The 20,328-nt window shown below is 36.3% G+C and overlaps 1 protein-coding gene across 1 annotated transcript in view; it reads left to right on the top strand.

Annotated features, from left to right (window-relative positions):
* Positions 1–18,858, top strand: part of ANKRD50 (ankyrin repeat domain 50) — a 32,992-nt gene extending 14,134 nt beyond the window's left edge. The window contains exons 3-5 of the mRNA XM_032412790.1: positions 9,170–9,399; positions 12,113–15,663; positions 17,228–18,858. Of these exons, the coding sequence (XP_032268681.1) occupies positions 9,170–9,399; positions 12,113–15,660 (3,778 nt within the window). The 3' untranslated portion in view covers positions 15,661–15,663; positions 17,228–18,858. The remainder of the gene's footprint in view (positions 1–9,169; positions 9,400–12,112; positions 15,664–17,227) is intronic.
* Positions 18,859–20,328: the final 1,470 nt, after the last annotated feature.

The raw sequence follows: 20,328 nt of genomic DNA, 5'->3' as shown, positions 1-20,328 counted from the left end.
TAGGTTCTAGAGTATAGGAAAGCCTTAGGGAACCTCAGACCACACTTTCAAAACCACTCTTCTATATAAGTGGCATTGTGTTCCTGGCAGTATTCTGCAATATTTTCTGTGTAACTTTTTTTTTTTTATGTTATCTATGTTGTTATATGTGGTTCTGAATGATTCATTTTAACTACTGTATAATATATAATTCCAGTCTTTATGTTATGATTCATTTGTTGTTGTCATGTTGATATTCATTTAAGATGTACTCAGCTTTTTATGGGGCTCCTGGTGGCTCAATCGGTTAAGTGCCCCACTCTTGATTTCCGCTAGGGTCATGCTCTCTGGGTCATAGGATCGAGCCCCGTGTTGGGCTCTGTGCTGAGCGTGGAACCTGCTTAAGATTCTCTCTCTCCCCTTCCCTCTCTCCCTACCCGACTTGACTGCATGGGTGCACTCTCACTCCCCATCCCTGCCCCCAAAAAGTTGTATTGAGCTCTTAAACTTCTACAAAACCATGCTGCTAAGAACATTCTCTCTTGGGCATACATACTAAAAATGAAGTAGTGAAGGGTGACTCCAAATTGCATAGTTAGAAGTGAAATTTGGGATCATAGGGTATATTCATCTTCAACTCTGTGAGATAGCACCAAACTAACCTTTAAAATTGTAGCAGTTTATTCTCTTACAGTGTTGGGTATTTGAGTTTCCGTTACTCTTTTAGGTCACTGACACTTACTGTATTGTCATAGTTCTTTATGTTTCAGAAAGTGAACATGAAATGGTATCTTACTATTTTAAATATCTTTGATCCTATGGCTTGTCATTTTGTTTGTAAAATTTTTGTTTTGAAATGTAAAAAATGAGTATTTTTTTATTATTTCCTTTATGTTTTACTTTTTTTGGGTCTGAATATTTAAAAACTTGTTCTCTACTTGATTGTTTTACTGGCATTTGTTGAGTGGCATGTCTTTCACTATTAATCTGTAATACCACCAGTGTGAGATACAAACATGTATGTATGTATTTTTGAGTTCTCACTTTTACTCTGGTCTATTCATTCATTCTTTCATTCATTCATTTAACAATTATATATTGGATACTTGGATCACCAGATGCCATTCTTAATACTGGGATATATTAGTAAAAGTGGAAATGTCATCGTGTTTATTGAGCTTACATTTTTTGGGTTGGAGTGGGTGGTTGGTAGAAAAGTAAAAATTAATAAGATACTAATAGCATATCAATTGACAGTAAATGCTGTGTGGAAAATCAAACTAGAGTAAGGAGGATAGTAGTGATGTACTGGGAGATTGTGGGAGAAGGATTGCTATTTTACATTGGGGAGATAAGGGCATTGTGAAGGAAATTTCTGACAAGAACATTCCAGACTGAGGAAATATCAAGTGCAAAGTCCTGAAGTGGAACTTGGTTTAATATAATCCAAGAAAAATAAGGGAACCTGTGTGGCTAGAACAGAATAAGCAACAGGGTATGTGTAGGAGACAAGTAGAGAACAGGATCCATACAATGTCTGGCCTTCAAGGCTGTTGTAAGGACATTTATTTTTACTTTCAGTAATTTGGAAGACATCAGGTCTTCTAAACAGAGTAGTAACATCCTCTGGCTTAAGATTTTAAAGGATCACATTGGCTACTTTGTTGAGAACTGGGTTGGTGAAGGTGGAAACAGGAAATCAGTACCTGGCTAGTGTAGAAATGGAGGTAAGAGGCAGTGGTGCTTGGACTTGGGTAAAGTGGTGGAGGTAGTGAGACTTGTTCTGTTTTGATTATTTTTAAGATTGATCTGAAAGCACACTGGATGTGGAGGATGAGGAAAACAAAGAGGAGTAAAGGACTATTCTAAAATTTTTGGCCTAAAACTGGAAGGATGGGATTGCCCTTTACTGAAATGGAGAAGACTGAGGGAAGCACAAGTTGAGGGTTAGAGGTCTGAAGTTTAGGTTTTAATATGTTCAACAGCAGATACCTAAGCAGAAAAGTTGAGTAAGTAGTTAGATTCACAAGTCTAGATTCAGAAAAGAGGTGCTGGCTGTATATATAAATTTCAGTGGAATATAGATGGTACTTAAGGGCATTAATAAACTTATGTAAAAAGTGAATGTAAATAGAGAAGGAGAAGATCCAAGATCTGAATATTGATATATTTCAAAATTGAAAGGTTGAGAAGATGTGAAGAAGAGTAGCTAGTGTGGTAGGAGGTGAGAGCCAAGTCCTAGAGGAGGGGTATGGAGGTGGAAGAGCTTCATTTCAGCCTTACAACAACACTACACAAATAATGCAATAAATTAATTTGAGAATATGATAACCACTACAAAGAAAACAGTTGAGATGGAGTGTTTAGAATAACAGCAATAAGTGATGATGAAGTCTTCTTAAGACATGGTGATCAGGGAACGTGTCTTTCAGGAGCAAAATTTGTGTTGAAACATAAAGGACAAGAAATTCTATATGGGGGAACTTTCTAGGCAGAGGGAGTACCAAGTGCATTGGCCTTAAAAAAAAAAAAAAAAGACATGTTTACTGTTAGAACTGAAAGGAGAGCATTGTGACTGGAGCAAAAGGGAGGACTCAGGAATGAAACCTAAGATTTTGGCTTAAGAACTTTGGCTTAACTTGGTTAAGTTTCTGCCTTCAGCTCAGGTCACGATCCCAGGGACCTGGGATTGAGTCCCACATTGGGCTCCCTGCTCAGTGGGGAGTCTGCTCTCCCTACTTGTCCGCTTGTTCGCACGTGCTCTCTCTCTCTCAAATAAATAAAATCTTAAAAAAAGAAAAAAAGAAACTAGAGGATGATGAGATACATCAAGTGACATTGGAAAGGCGGGTGGGGAAGGACTTATTTGGGTGAGATCATATGATAATTGTCTTTCTCTGATTGACTTATTTCGCTTAGCATAATATCCTCTAGTTCTATCCACGTCATTGCAAATGGCAAGATTTCATTTTTTGATGGCTGAATAGTATTCCATAGTGTGTGTGTGTGTGTGTGTGTGTGTGTGTGTGTGTGTGTGTATCTTCTTTATGTATATACCATATCTTCTTTATCCATTCATCTGTTGATGGGCATCTGGGCTCTTTCCATGTTTTGGCTATTGTGGACGTTGCTGCTATAAACATTGGGGTGCAGGTGCCCTTTCAGATCACTTCTTTAAACATACTAAATTTGAGGTGCCTATGGGGCATCCACACAGGAGATTGGTAGCAGATAGTTTGGGGGATTTTTACTTTTGAGTTTAGGGTGAGGTCAAGGCTAGAAAAAATAACTCAACATTTTTAAAGCCATAGATTGGCTTCTGGTTATAATATGAGTAAGTAAGGCATGGAAAATAGTACAAAAGCAAGAAAGTAAAACTGTGAGAGAACTATAAGCCCAAACCTTAATATAGTGTGGAAGTTGATATCAAATTGAGATGCAGACAAAACTGGCAGAGCTTTTATTCTTTAAAATAAGTGCAGACCCTGAATATCATCAAGAGTATATAAAGGTTCTTATTTGGAACCATGGAGACAGGTTATAGACTTATGCTAGAAGTTCCCCTGGACTGAGTTAGGGAGAAAGAAAGAACAAAGAGGGCAGGGAAGAATGAGTCAGACATTTGGGGGTAGTTCAGGAGGGGGTTGTGGTAAGAAACCCTGCTTTATGTGTATCCCCACAGCTTCTGATCTTAATTGGCTGGGGAGAAGTAGAAGCTCAAAGATATTTTTCATGCCTGTAACTCTGAGTCATAAGGAGAATTCTTACAAGCCTGGACACTGGTTACTAACCTGCAGTTGCTGGTCCAGAGGGAACTTATCTTACTGAAGAAGAGCTGTCACAGATATATAAAAATACATCTCAAGAACAAAAGAGGAAGGAATCTGAGAAGCAGAACACGAGAAACACTCACCAAAAAAAATGTTGCCATGGAAAAAAAGAAATCTATGGCCAAACATACAGCCTTAAATGAAAACGTAATTAATAAGAAATTACCTGAGTTAAACAGTTGCATGAAGCAGAAATAGAAGTGCTGGGAAAGGAGCGCCTGGGTGGCTCAGTAGCTTAAGCATCTGCCTTGGGCTCAGGTCATGATCCCAGGGTCCTGGGACCAAGTCCCGCATTGGGCTCCTTCCTCGGTGGGAAGCCTGCTTCTCCCTCTGCTTCTGCCTGCCACTCCCCTTGCTTGTACTCTCTCTCAATCACGCTCTCTCTCTGACAAATAAAATCTTTAAAAAAAAAGTGCTTGGAGAAAAGATGGTAAGACAATGGAATGAGATGAAACACGCCCAAAACGTGTATGAGGGTTTACTCTGTGAAAAGGGAGATATTTCAAATCAATAGGAGAAAGATAATCTCATAAATAGTTTTGGGATATCTGTGGAGCCATGTGGAAAAAATTTGGAACCCTAGGTCACATCTTTATGTCAGAATTTGATTAAAAAATAAAAGTAAAATGTTCAAAGCTTTTGAAGAAAACATGAGGAAATGTTTTTCAAGCTTAGAGTTGGGAAGGCCCCCCAGAAATGTGACATAAAACTCAGGAATCATAAAAGAAAAAAAGACTCTGATATATTATCTGTATAAAAATAAAAAAGAAACTGCATGTCAAAAAAAAAATACGTTAAAAAGTCAAAAGGAAAAATAACAAATAGTGGAAAAAATTAGCAACAAATGTATTTTCTTAATACTGAGGAGTCCCAAAAAGAGAAAAATTGACAGTCTTTTGTAAAATGGGCAAAGAGATATAAAGACACAGTTTAAAGAAAAAGAAATATGACTCCTAGACATATGTAAATGGGATTGGCCTCATGATAAACAAAATGTAAATTAAAACTACAATGATGCCATTTTTTTATGTATCTGTGTAAAAATTAAACAGGCACTCTTACATAGCTGTTGGGAATATATATTTATGTAATTTTTAAGGAGAGTGTTTTGTCAATTACTACCAAAGTATACACAGGTATGCCCCTTAACCTAGCAACTGTAATCCTAGTAATATATATTACAGATGTGCTTACACCTTGTAAAAGATATGTACAAGAACATGGTAGACTTAGACTGAACCATATCAATAATCATATTAAATGTAAATGGCAAATATCCTAATTAAATGGCAGTTTGCTTGGATAAAAATGTAAGATCTAATTATATGTTGCCTACAGTATACTTTATATATAAAGAGACACATAGTCTAAATGAAAAAGAATGAGGAAATATATATTATCCTAAGCCTAATCAAAAGAAAAAGCTTTGGGCGCCTGGGTGGCTCAGTTGGTTAAGCGACTGCCTTCGGCTCAGGTCATGATCCTGGAGTCCCGGGATCGAGTCCCACATCGGGCTGCCTGCTCAGCAGGGAGTCTGCTTCTCCCTCTCCCGCTTCCCCCTCTTGTGCTCTCTCTCTCTCTCACTCTCTCTCTCAAATAAATAAATAAAATCTTAAAAAAAAAAAAAAAAAAAAAGAAAAAGCTTACATTAATATCAGGTGATGTAAATTTTGAAGAAAAGAATACTACCAGGGATCAGAGAGGATCATTTCATAATGATAAAGGGATCAATTCCTGAAGGATATAACAGTCATAATCGTTTCTTACTAATAACACAACTTCAAAATATCAAAAACTAATACAGTTGCAAGAAGATGTAATTACATTCAAATCCACACATACATTCTGATATTTTAACACTCCCCTTTCAGTAATGGATAGAGCAAATAAACAGCAGATCAGTAAGAACAATTGGACAATACTGTCACCAAATGACCTAATTGACATTTGTAGAACAGTCTACCCAACAATAGCAGAGTACACATTCTTTTCAAGTGTCCATACAACATTTACTAAGATAGATATATTCTGGGCCACAAAACAAATCCTAATAAATTTAAAGGTATGCAAGTTATACGAAGTATGTTACCTGATCACAGTTGAATTAAATAATGATAATAACACAATAACATAAAAAACCTGGGAAATCCCCAAATATTTGAAAGCTATACAACTCACATCTAAAAAACCTGTAATTCAGAGAAGGAATCAAAGGGAAATTATTTTGAACTAGATGATATTGAAAATAGTTAAGAAGGGAATCCATAGTATTAAAGGATTATATTAGAAGGAAAGTATGAAAAAATTATTTAAGTTTTTATTATAAGAAACTATAAAAAGAAGAGCAAACAACTAGTAAGCAAAAGCAACAAAATAATCATCAAATCCTATCAATTTCACCCACCAGATTTCCCTCAAATCCTTATAATATTTGCTATAATATAATTAGTAGACCCTAGTGGTTAAGAGTATAAATTCTGGTGACCAACCACCTGGTTTGCCTAGGAGTTGGGGGTGGGGAGGAGGTGCAGCTAGTTTCTCAAATCAGTGCTTAAAACTTGGAAAGTCCCAGGCAAACCTTAGGATGATGAATGGTCCATCCTTGTGTAGGTTCTGGAGTCAGACCTTAGACCTGAATCCCTTCCTTTAACTTTGGACAAATGACTTATCCTCATGTGCCTTGATTTCCTCATCTGGAAATGGGTATTATAATAGTACCCATCTTAAAGAGTTTATGTGAAAATCAAATGAGTTAATGGATATGTAAAGTACTTAAAGCATGTAAGACACTGAATTAAAGTTAGCAGTGGTGCTCCCCCATTTTTTTATAAGCAGTGGCCTCCCAACTCACTCTTCCCTTGTAGGTTTACCCTGCTTCATTCAGGCTTTCCTTCAAATATAGCCAGTTACCTTTATAAACACAAATATAAACATCTCAATTTCCTGCTTTAAAGTACTTCAGTGGCTCTTTAGTACCCTTAGATCACAGTCCAAATTTCATAATAAAGTTTATAAAACCCAGTGTTTACGTATTTTCCTAACTTTTCTTCCATACTTTGTTCAGTGGTCTTTCTCTTCTTCAAGACTTTCAGGTGAGGTTGCCACAACTAGATTTTTTTTTTTTTTTTTTGGTCCTGTGTGTTGTCCTTACCCTAGCTCTTTCTCCTGACTAAGCTCCTTTTTTTGGCTTCCCTGAGCTCTCCCCCACCCTATCCCTGTCAAAATTAAGTTCTAAGTTGGCCCTCTGTGTACTCCCATAGCACTGTGTGTTACTTCTCAAGTGGCAGTGATTATAGTACATTACTTTGGTATGTTATATACTATGGTATAAATATTACTATAGTACCTGTTATTCATCAACCTTCTTTGTTCTCATAATAGAGGAAATATATACATAAGGTACAGTAAAGTAAATTTTCCCAAATTTAGCATATTCCTTCTGTCAGGATTGCCCTTCTTCCTCTTAATTATAATTTATTGTTAAATGTGTTATAAATTTATTACAATTCCTGGAGAACTATAATTGGTTCTTCAAAACTTAATTCATCTGAGCACCTAATATTTGAATATTTCTCTGACATCCTCCGCCTTTCCTCTCTACTTCCCTTGAGTTGGTCATTTATCAATCACATTAGTGATGTTACTGCTTTTTATCATAGCACTGAGCATAATGCATTGAAGTTACTTGTTTTCCATTCTAGACTACAACAATGTCAAGTCTTTATTTAGGATCTGTTATGGGCACAGCACTATGCTGAGTCTTGGAGTACACTCATGAGCAAAACTGACATGGTCCCTGTTTTCTTGATGCTTACAGTGTAAAGGAAGAAATAAGGATCATTGACATTAAATTAATAAGTCTAACTGCAAATTTGATAGTGTTATGAAAGAAATATTTTTAATATTATGAAAGCATATTATAGGGATTCAATCTTGGAAAAGTGACTCTCAGGCTTACAGTCGAAGATTAAGGAGGAGTTAATTACATGAAGAGAGAAAAGAAGCACATTTCAGGCAGAGAAAACTACAAATGAAAAGGTCCTTCTGTGGGATGACTGGGTGGCTCCCGGTTAAGTCTCTGCCTTCGGCTCAGGTCATGATCCCAGGGTCTTGGGATCGAGTCCTGCATCGGGCTCCCTGCTCAGCGGGAAGCCTGCTTCTCCCACTGCCTGCTGTTCCCCCTGCTTGTGCGTGCTCCCTCTCTCTCTCTCTCTCTCTCTGTCTCTGACAAATGAAATCTTTAAAAAAAAAATGAAAAGGTCCTTGTGTAATTGTATCTTATTTAATAAAAGTCATTGAAAGAAGGCTAGTGTGGCTGGAGTAGTATTGTAAAAAGGTTCCTCTGGCTGCAGTAGGAACTCTGGGGAAGTGGTTGGAGACATGTAACATACAGAACATACAGGTGATTATGGTGGCCCAGGTGAGAGAGATGATGGTAGCGTGGAGTAGGATGATGATGTTACAGACTGAGGTGGGTTTGAGAGATTTTTATAAAGAAATATTGGTACGACATAGTGATAAATTAGATCTTGGTTGCTATGGGATTGAAAGTTTAAGAAGAGAGTTGTAGAAAGTATTAGCTGTAAAGTTTTGGTATTCATAACTAAATGGATTATGTCCCTTTCAGTGCCTTATTCAGCACATGACATGCTTAAGTAAATGTTTGTTGAAAATGAATGAGCATTGTTTCAGTTACGAAAATGTTATATTCGATTGCAGTATAAGTTATGAGTAGGAAATGCTTGTTCTGTTGAATTAAATGTAATAATTTGTTCTTTAACATTGAAATTTGAACATACACCAAGCAGGACGTAGATTATAGTAATTTATCTTTGTACCATCTTTTAAAAATAAAATTTGTGCGTGACAAGCTAGTATAGCCTGCAGTCATTTTGTAAGAGAAATAATAATGAAACATTTCTAAATGATATGGGACACTTGCTATTTTCTTTTTATTAAAGTGGTCCCCAAAGGTTTTTTTTTTTTTTTTTCTTTGCAACACATTTTAACTTGGTTATAAGCAATTCGAGTTTTTTATTGGTGATTCAAAAAATCAGGAAGGGAATATTGAAATGTGGTTTCTTAAAGTTCCTACTGTCCTCCTTAGCTGAATTACTAACACACACACACACTCTCTCTCTCACTCACTTTATTGTGGAAAATGTTGTTACTGAAAATGTGAACTATTTAGGGCTAGTATCTTAAAGTAAGGAACTGAAACTTGTACAATATTTTTATTCTAAAACCTTAATTTATGTATTCTTAAAATATATTTATAACCTGTATGACTAATGTTTGAATGATAAACTAAACATCATAGCCAGTAACATTCAAAAGGTTCATTTGGATGTGTTTTACAGATGTGTTCTGCTCCCTCTGTTGGGAATGAAGCCTCCCCAGCACAGCCTGTATCTGCTTGTTGATTCTGTTGACGAAGGGTGTAACATTACTGAAGGTGAACAGACGTCTAGCAGCTTATCTGGAACGGTTGCAGAGCTTTTAGCTGGGCACCATGAGTTCTTTCCACCATGGCTATTACTTCTGTGTTCTGCCCGAAAACAGAGTAAGGCTGTTACTAAGATGTTTACCGGTAAGTGTAATTACTGCCATGTATGTATATTGATGTGTTATTGATATATTTCTAAACTATCTGTCTTATCTTCTAAACTATCTGTTGGCATTTTTGTGCAAATGCCACATTGGTTTAATATTTTTTTTTATTTTTTTGGTTCATTTACTTCCCTGCCCTCGTTGTCACCAATATTATTATTCTGAATTATATATTTTTACTTTTATTCCTCCAGATTGACTTTAACAGCATACTTTAAAATTATAACTATTAATGATATAAACAAAAAATACTAAATTTGGTTAAAACTTTTAATATAGGAGAATTTTGAAATATAAAATATGCTTTCTTTCCATCCATGAGCATAGCGTATTTTTTCATTTATTCAACTTTTTTCCTAGACTTTTTTCAGTTTTCCTTGCCTATGTCCTACATATTTCTTTCTGCTTTTTGCTATTGTTTTAAGTTGAAATATATGGGCTTTGAATTGAAATGAGTGCGTTCAGAATTAAAATTGGTAGGTGTATCACCATAGGGAAAGAACATTAAGATTTTTACTAGGTCTAAATAAGTTTCATCCACTCATATCTGAGGATTTAACATTGTTGGAAAGAGATTTTCTCTTTCCTGATGTATTCACTACACTAACCAGTAGCATTTTTATTAATGGCTTCAGATTAGAGTCAATTTAATGAAAATTACTTTGGCCCTTAAGCAGAATCTTGACTGCCTATGAGGTTATTATTGTGGGCTAATGGCAGTTGGTATGTGTTATGGGACTGAAGGAAATAGCCCATTTGAAACTGTTTTCTGCACAAAGAACTTAATCCGCAAGTATTTTTGAAGATTTTCATACATATTTATTATATCTGGTTATAAGATAATACATGCTCCATATAGAAAATGTTTTAAATGACAACATACTCAAATATTAACATCTTTCAGGGATAAAATATTAAGTAACCACTCTTTAACATTATGTATTAAATTCTGTGTATGTTATCCTACCTAGTTGAGATCATACTTATATCAATTTGACTTCCTGCTTTTCAATAAAGTTTAACTAAAGCCTTTTAGTGTCACTGTATTATCTTTTTAATAACCGTTTTAACGGCTACATAATTTACTAGTGTATCAATATGCCAGAATTTAGTTGACTTTCTTATTGTTGTATTTCCTAGTCCCTCCCTCACAGATTCTTTAGGATAATAAATACTTGCAGTGAGCATCAGGTTATAAATACTGGCACACATCCTCTCACCCTGTCATTCTACTGTCAGCAGCACTGAGAAGTTTCATACCCTGGGAAATATTTTCAGTAAGAGTACAAAAGTGGTTCAACAGAGATATGGTCCAGCATTTCAGTAAATTCTGTTTTTATTTTTTTTTTTATTTTTTTATTTTTTATTTTTTATTTTTTATTTTTTTTTTTTTAAAGATTTTTTTTTTTATATTTATTCTTTATTAGAGATCGAGCGAGCGAGAAACAGCATGAGAGAGGAGAGGGTCAGAGGGAGAAGCAGGCTCCCCGCTGAGCCGGGAGCCCGATGTGGGACTCGATCCCAGGACCCTGGGATCATGACCTGAGCCGAAGGCAGTCGCTTAACCAACTGAGCCACCCAGGCGCCCTAGTAAATTCTGTTTTTATCCCCCTAAAAATGTTGAGCATTTTTCAGCCTTATAAAAATGTGTTTAAGTGCTTTGATAGCAATGTATTAAATTGTGCATATTCATAATAAGAGAATTGCATATATAATGATTTGAAGTTGCAATTTTAAAAAAGCAATTATTTTCAGTAACTTTAACTCAAGATATTCAAATTATTAACAGATACTTTCAGTTTTGTTTTAATGAATAGATAACTATCATTAATGATAACATAATAATTTATTCTATCTAAATTCATATTACTAAGCATTTAGATTTGGAAGAGCTTTATTTTTTAAACTGTAAGCATTTTGTATGTATTCTTTATGAAAGTGTATTTATAGTAGTAATTTAGAGGCAGTGACAGGTAATACTCTAATTGGATATAAATATTCAGTCCCATAATTAAGGCTAGTGTACATTTAGGTATGTGGATGGAAATATATAAATTTTTCAAGTGAAAAAGATCAGCTTGTAAAAACAAGCAAGTGTTATTTGTTATCTTTGGCATCCTTTTTTCCTTAGTCATTTGGGAGTTCAGAAAATCTTACCAAGGTGCTTCCATGGATATGTATGTAAGACTTTCCAATGTTGAGTTAAGTATCTCTTGTCATTAAAGTTGAGAGGAGCCCTGAGCCACTAATAGAATAAGAAGTAGTTCCATTTGTAGATCAGAAAATGAAATAGTTTATCTGCCATTAATGCATTTTTACAGAAGGAAGAGAAAACTGATTTATATACTCATAGATATTGTGGCACCTGGGTGGCTCATTCGGTTAAGCAGCCGTCTCTTGGTTTCAGCTCAGGTCATGATCTCATGGGTCATGGGATCAAAGCTCCTTGGCAGGCTCTGCGCTCAGCAGGGGGTCTGCTTGAAGATTCTTTCCCTGTGTCCCTCCCCCCACCCACACATAAATCTTTAAAGTGTATATATATATTCATAAGTGTTAATTTATTAGTATTAATTGATTTGTTATTGATTTCTTTGCTTATTAGTTTATTATATATTGAGGACATCCTCTTCAAATATATGGCAACTTCTGTAATCATTTTCAGCTGATGACATCTACTTTTTTTGTCTCTTTAGGTTTTCGAAAAATAAGCTTAGATGACCTTCGGAAGGCATATATTGTTAAGGATGTTCAGCAGTATATCCTTCATCGTTTAGATCAGGAAGAAGCTTTGCGACAACACCTCACAAAAGAAACTGCAGAGATGTTAAATCAACTGCACATTAAAAGCAGTGGATGCTTTCTTTATCTAGAACGAGTTCTAGATGGAGTAGTAGAAAATTTTATTATGTTAAGAGAGATTCGTGATATCCCAGGAACTCTAAATGGTCTCTATCTCTGGCTGTGTCAGAGACTTTTTGTAAGGAAACAGTTTGCAAAAGTTCAGCCCATTTTGAATGTGATTCTTGCAGCCTGCCGGCCTTTGACCATAACGGAATTATATCATGCGGTATGGACCAAAAATATGTCATTAACCTTGGAAGACTTTCAACGTAAGTTAGATGTCCTCTCCAAACTTCTTGTTGATGGACTAGGAAATACTAAAATACTATTCCACTATAGTTTTGCAGAGTGGCTTCTGGATGTGAAACACTGCACTCAGAAGTATTTATGTAATGCAGCAGAAGGACACAGAATGTTGGCTATGAGTTATACCTGTCAAGCCAAGAATTTAACACCGTTGGAAGCACAAGAATTTGCATTGCATTTAATTAATTCAAACTTACAGTTAGAGACAGCTGAGTTAGCTCTCTGGATGATATGGAATGGTACACCTGTCAGAGATTCCCTGTCTACTTTAATACCCAAGGAACAAGAAGTGCTACAGCTGTTGGTTAAAGCTGGTGCTCACGTCAACAGTGAAGATGATCGCACATCGTGCATAGTCCGACAAGCTTTGGAAAGAGAGGATTCCATTCGGACATTATTAGATAATGGAGCTTCGGTAAATCAGTGTGATTCAAATGGGAGAACATTATTAGCTAATGCGGCATACAGTGGCAATCTTGATGTAGTGAATTTACTTGTCTCCAGGGGAGCAGATTTAGAGATCGAAGATGCGCATGGACATACACCACTTACCCTAGCTGCTAGACAAGGACATACCAAGGTGGTTAATTGTTTGATTGGGTGTGGTGCAAATATTAATCATACTGATCAAGATGGTTGGACAGCATTAAGATCTGCTGCTTGGGGTGGCCATACCGAGGTAGTTTCTGCACTACTTTATGCAGGTGTAAAAGTGGATTGTGCAGATGCTGATAGCCGAACAGCTTTGAGAGCAGCAGCTTGGGGAGGACATGAGGATATTGTACTGAATTTGCTACAACACGGTGCTGAAGTCAACAAAGCTGATAATGAAGGCAGAACTGCGCTGATAGCAGCAGCATACATGGGCCATAGAGAAATTGTGGAACACCTCCTGGATCACGGAGCAGAAGTGAATCATGAGGATGTTGATGGCAGGACTGCACTCTCTGTAGCTGCACTTTGTGTGCCTGCAAGTAAAGGACATGCATCAGTTGTTAGTCTTTTAATTGATCGAGGTGCTGAAGTAGATCATTGTGATAAAGATGGCATGACTCCACTGCTGGTAGCTGCCTATGAAGGACATGTCGATGTGGTTGACTTGCTTCTAGAAGGGGGAGCAGATGTAGACCACACAGATAACAATGGTCGGACACCCCTCTTAGCAGCAGCTTCTATGGGCCATGCCTCAGTTGTAAACACACTTTTGTTTTGGGGTGCAGCTGTGGATAGCATCGATAGTGAAGGTAGGACAGTCCTCAGCATAGCTTCAGCCCAAGGAAATGTTGAGGTAGTACGTACTCTCCTGGATAGAGGGTTAGATGAAAATCACAGAGATGATGCCGGATGGACACCTTTGCATATGGCAGCTTTTGAAGGTCACAGGTTAATATGTGAAGCACTTATTGAACAAGGTGCTAGAACAAATGAGATCGATAACGATGGACGAATACCTTTCATATTGGCTTCGCAAGAGGGTCATTATGATTGTGTCCAAATACTATTGGAAAATAAATCCAACATTGATCAAAGAGGTTATGATGGGAGAAATGCACTGCGGGTTGCTGCATTAGAAGGGCATAGGGACATTGTTGAATTACTCTTTAGCCATGGAGCTGATGTTAACTACAAAGATGCTGATGGGAGGCCTACGCTTTATATTTTGGCCTTAGAAAACCAACTTACAATGGCTGAGTATTTTCTAGAAAATGGTGCAAATGTAGAAGCAAGTGATGCCGAAGGAAGGACAGCACTTCATGTTTCCTGCTGGCAAGGCCATTTGGAAATGGTGCAGGTTCTGATAACCTACCATGCTGACATCAATGCTGCCGACAATGAAAAGCGATCTGCTTTGCAGTCTGCAGCTTGGCAGGGCCACGTAAAAGTGGTTCAGCTTCTGATCGAGCATGGTGCCATAGTTGACCATACATGTAATCAGGGTGCAACTGCGCTCTGTATTGCAGCCCAGGAAGGGCACATTGATGTTGTGCAGGTTTTATTAGAGCACGGTGCTGATCCAAACCATGCTGATCAATTTGGACGCACAGCTATGCGTGTTGCAGCCAAAAACGGACATTCTCAAATAATTAAATTATTAGAAAAATATGGTGCATCTAGTTTGAACGGCTGTTCCCCATCTCCTGTTCATACAATGGAGCAAAAACCTCTGCAGTCGGTGTCTTCAAAAATGCAATCATTAACAATCAAATCAAATAGTTCTGGCAGTACTGGTGGAGGGGACATGCAGCCTTCATTGCGTGGTTTACCTAATGGGCCAGCTCATGCATTCAGTTCTCCTTCAGAATCTCCAGATTCTACAGTCGATCGTCAGAAGTCGTCGTTGTCAAATAATTCCCTGAAAAGCTCGAAAAATTCATCTTTGAGAACTACATCATCCACAGCAACGGCTCAAACAGTGCCAATTGATAGCTTTCATAACCTGTCATTTACAGAACAAATTCAGCAGCATTCGTTGCCACGCAGTAGAAGTCGACAGTCAATTGTGTCCCCATCTTCCACGACGCAATCCTTGGGACAGAGCCATAATTCACCAAGTAGTGAATTTGAGTGGAGTCAGGTAAAACCCAGCTTGAAGTCAACTAAAACAAATAAAGGGGGGAAATCAGAAAATTCCAGCAAATCTGGGGCAGCTGGGAAAAAAGCTAAACAAAATAATTCTTCACAGCCAAAGGTTTTAGAATATGAAATGACTCAGTTTGATAAAAGAGGGCTGACGGCCAAATCCGGGACTAGTGTGCCACCTAAACAAATATCGGCAGAATCTCAGTGCAAAATTATGGTACCTTCAACTCAGCAAGAAATTGGTCGATCTCAACAGCAATTTCTCATTCATCAACAAAGTGGGGAGCAGAAGAAGAGAAATGGGATAATGACCAATCCAAATTACCATCTTCAGAGCAACCAGGTTTTTCTTGGTAGGGTTTCGGTCCCACGGACAATCCAAGACAGGGGGCATCAGGAAGTGTTAGAAGGATATCCTTCCTCCGAGACGGAATTAAGCCTTAAACAAGCCCTGAAGCTTCAGATTGAGGGTTCTGACCCTAGCTTCAACTATAAAAAGGAAACACCATTATAAAAGGTAACATTTCATCAACATAGAGAATAAAATGTCAAAAGTGGGGTTCTCTCTACTGAGGATACTCTTTTCCCTAATAGTCACATGGCCAATTCCCTCGCCTAATCTCTAGTCAGATGCCATCCTCTCTTTCAACAACACCTTCCCTTTGCTTCCTTGTGAATTCGAATTGTCCCGCCACCAACACTCTCTTTTTTCCTTTCCTGCTTTTTGTTATCCAAAGAACTTTTTAGCATACTTTATGTACTTTATTTTTTATTATGTTTATTATTTGTCTCTTCCCAACTAAAATGTAAACTCTGTGAAAGTAGGGATTTTTATGTTTTGTTCTCTAACATATTCCATGTACTTGGAATACTGTTTGGACCTATGGTCGTTTCTCAGTGAAAAGGTATTGAGTAAGTGAATGGATGAATGAATGAGTGAATGAATAAATGAATGAATGAATAATACTACTTAATGGATCTCAGATTAAGAATGGCTTCCTATACAGTCATTTCCCCTCTTAAAAGTTCTTTGATGGTAATGGAGGGGAGAGGACCATTTCTGTAATATTCACATTTTGGTTTGAATAAAATAGTGTATGTAGTGCTTAGTAGATAGGTAGTCAATATTAATTTCCTTCCTTTTTCACCCTGGAAGAAGTCAAAGATTTAATCAGCAAAAGGTAATTTTTATTATGACAGATCTCTTAAAAATCTTCCAAGTAAAATTTGCACACACCAAGAATAGGTGAGGAAAGATTGTAAGTTGGATGTATTGGCAAGAGGGTATTTAGAGCCTAGTATATTTAGACATAAGAATTATATGTTTAAACCTCAAAATAAATCATATTTATTAAATAAAAACTTTTTCTTCTTTCCACTACAATGGATGCTTCATTAATTACATAGGGGAAGTTAATGAGAAAATATATACATAATTTTATATAATAGATACTTTTTCAGAAGCACATTTCTCTCATTAGAGATAAATCCAAAGATTTCGTTAGGAATCTTTGCTAATTTATACTACAAGTATATTTATCCCACTTTGCTTAATTATTTTTCATCCTCTAACAAAATTGTACTCTTTACTTTAGTAAATTGATATTTCCTCCTTTTGCTTTTTTTGTCTTTGGAGCTATATTTTAGGGGTATTTTACGTGAAGCATTATTATAAATTATAAACTTCCTGTGCTTTCTAATAGTAAACACCCTTCAATATGAATCGATGGAGGACTGGTCAGATATCGTTTAAAAATAATTTGTGTAAAGTAGTTCATTCTGCCGTGTGATTTATTTTAAAAATATTTAGTTCTGATGGTACAACCCTCTAACTCTCATGACATCTTTTGTAAAGGCAAAGTATAAATATATATTGAACAGTAAAACACATGAATTAGGGTAAACATCTTATGGATTCCTTAAAAGTGATTTTTAAGTTGACTAATGAATCTCTAATAGATGTGTCCACTTTATGCTTTACATAGTAAGTATATATATAATTATATAGGGTCTTAAAACTATATGTAGTTATATAATAAGTATAATGTAGAAATTAATTTTTTTTTTAACTTTTGCATTAGTTTCCTATTCTGTGAAACAGAAGACATTGTGATTGGAGTGGTTCTTCAGCTACTGGATGAAAACATAAAATGCCTGTTGATTTGCTGAAAAAAAAAGAAGAATGTGATATCTGCAGTACAGTTACCTTAATTACTGTAATGTGCCTAAATAGTAAGGCTGCCTTCTCAATGTAATCCTCTGTGCTTAAAAAATTTCATTTTGTGTGCTTTGTATTCACTACACAAGAATAAGCACTTTTGTTTTTAAATGCAGATATATACTGCAGTTCCCTGATAAAAGCTGAAAAAAGTTTTAAGTTAAGATTTGATAAATGTGCATGTGCCATGATTCAAATATATACGAAAAGGCAGTGTTCTTTGTGTTTATTTTATTTTTTCTTTTTTTGTGGCAAACGAAACTTAAGCATATTGTTTCAGTCACATTTGCATTGTTGTAGTGTATGGCTTGTTTCTTGTATCTTTAAAAATGTTGCTCAATAAAATAAATCATGCAACTATTTTATGTTCAGTACACCTTCAGCATTGGTTGAAAATGTGTTTCTATTTAATAATGCCACACTGAGGTGAAAAATGATTTGTTGACAGATTTTTAAAAAATAATTCTAGTGTTTTAGGGAGCTGCTCTAAGTAGTTTAAATTTGGATTTCCCAGTAGAATCCTCCTAATCTCTGGCTACAGATGACAAAAAAGAAAAAGAGAGAAAGAGAAAGAGAGGAAAAAGCAGACTATAGGCAGAACAAAGTTCTGTTTCATTCACTGGGATGCAGTTTCACCTTCCACTCACTTGTCACTCCACCTCCAAGAAGACAGACTATCATTCCTGAGGCATGAAAATTCTCAGGGACAAAGCCATGCCTCAGGGCGTGTGTACGTAGAAGGACATGCACCTGTCTGAGGGTAGATTTTTGATCCCTGAACAATTCATTGACTACACTTATCTCTTCTGTCCAGTTAAATAAAATATCATTTCCCAGCATGAATTTTCATGTTGGCTTCTCTCTCAGTTGTTTCGATCTTGTAAATCACTGCATGACCAAAATAGCCCCCGACTCAAAATCAGTTGAATCAGTTTTCGTGGTAGTTGGATGTAATACGTGCAGTCCTTCACAGATGACACCACTAACCTGTCAGTCATAGCACATGTGTATTTTTTTATTGATAGTTGGTAAACAATAGTGATGGATTTGCACTTTTCTGTCCACATACTCTTTCCTGTTTTCTTCTTTGACCAGTTGCTCACAGGATGACCGGATGGCAGGGTTAAAGATGAAGTCTGTGACCAGGGAAAACAAAGGTGACTGGCTCAAATGAGCAGGGGACCCACAGCCTTGGCCTCCCAGATGGGCTCTAAACCAGTGAGGCTGGCTTAGATGGGTTGTGTGTGTGTCTGGAAAGGTTAGAATTGATTGTTGAGAAGCCAGGGTTGTGGGTTTGATCTCTGAATAAGCCCCGTGAATTTTAGAAAGCCCAGAAATTCTATTTTTCCCATGTGCTGTTGATAAGAAAAGAGGAATGAGGAAAGAGAATTTGGAGATTCAGCACAAAAACACTACTACTGGAGAAAAATCTTGAGTAACAGAGGTCAGTAATGTCATCTTCATATATGAAGGACACACATGTGATGCATTGTTCACAGAAATAGAAATGTGTAATTGGTTGTGATAAGTGTTTCACTTGAATCTTCGTGTAAGGCTTTTGTTTTCTCTTATTTTTTAAAGTCAGCGAAACACATTTTGTTTGTGTCATCGGCAAGTCATAATCAGGAATAGGAGAGAAGTTCAATCGATATTAAGGTGACATGGCAATATTGATAACTCGAATGTGAATGTTTCAAGTATTGAGTTTTTGTCCCTATGGGACATTTATTAAATACACTTAATAGGACTCTTGCAAAGTAGCCTTAAAAGTGTTAATGATTCTATTGATAAATATGAATTCATACTATTATTAGAACCAATCTTACTCATATCTCAAATACAGTACATTTACATTACTGTAGAAGATGAAGCTCTAATTTCTTATTAGGTGTATTTTTCTTTAGAAGAGAACCCTGAAAGCTGCCAGTTTTTCTATTAACCTTGAATTATTGGAATTGTATTTATTTAATTTTATTGTTTTTTACAAAAATGCACCTTGTGGCCAAAGGGCAAAGATATGATTCATTACATAAGGGATTTATGTTTTTCAAAGAGCTGAATGTTTTCATATCCATATTATGTACACTTGAAACAGTTGGTAGGAAAAGAGTCTGTGGGAAAAATATGATTTTCAAAAGTAAGTATTCCTCTGGATGTTTCTGTATTAATTGTGTTTTGGAATAGGACAGAACTGGCTTTTAGGTAGGATAAGGATGATAAGGGTGCTGAAGATGCCCTGCTTTGCCTATTTGTTTTTGTGGGGGATTTAATAGCATGACTAAAAATGGCTTTTGCTTCATGAAAAAGACTAATAAATAGTCCCCTCAATTAAAAATGCCTAAATAGCTATTTTAAAAATCAAATGTTTAAATTTTGGAAATCACCTGATGTCACTACACACCTATGACGCCATGTGCTTATAACTTTTTTAACATTCCACCTGCGCCCGTTCCCTAAAAGTCATGAGTTGGTAATAAGGGAAGTGATAGAAAATACAGTAATGAAAAATTAAAATCTGAATGTATGTAGGAAAGGTTTTCGAAGGAAAATTGACTGGAACTCCTGTGCACTACAAAGTACAGCCAGTATCTTTTGTCTCTCTTCCTTATCCCCCCATCCCTACTGGAATCCTTACCAAAAATAATTCACAACTTTGAAAACAGGAGTAAATAATTTTCTCAGTATTGTTTGGCTATGCAAATGTTTGGTTTGCTTAATGTTCTCCATTTACACCTCTCAGCAAATGTAGTTGCAGACAAATGCTTTCTTTTTATTTTTTCCTTGGTTTGGGGTATGTAAATAGCCTAAAATGTACATTGAATTTCACATTGTAAAAGTTTATTTTATTCCTTGTATTATATTAAGCAAAAATCCCTATGTATATGAAAGTGCATAATAAATATATTTGCTCTACAGAGGATATCTTGTTTTAATTTTACCCTTGAACCAGCAGAACATGCATGA

Source organism: Phoca vitulina, unplaced genomic scaffold (genome assembly GCF_004348235.1).
Source record: "Phoca vitulina isolate PV1807 unplaced genomic scaffold, GSC_HSeal_1.0 scaffold14, whole genome shotgun sequence".
Classification (NCBI taxonomy): domain Eukaryota; kingdom Metazoa; phylum Chordata; class Mammalia; order Carnivora; family Phocidae; genus Phoca; species Phoca vitulina.
This window is presented reverse-complemented; position numbering and strand designations above follow the sequence as displayed.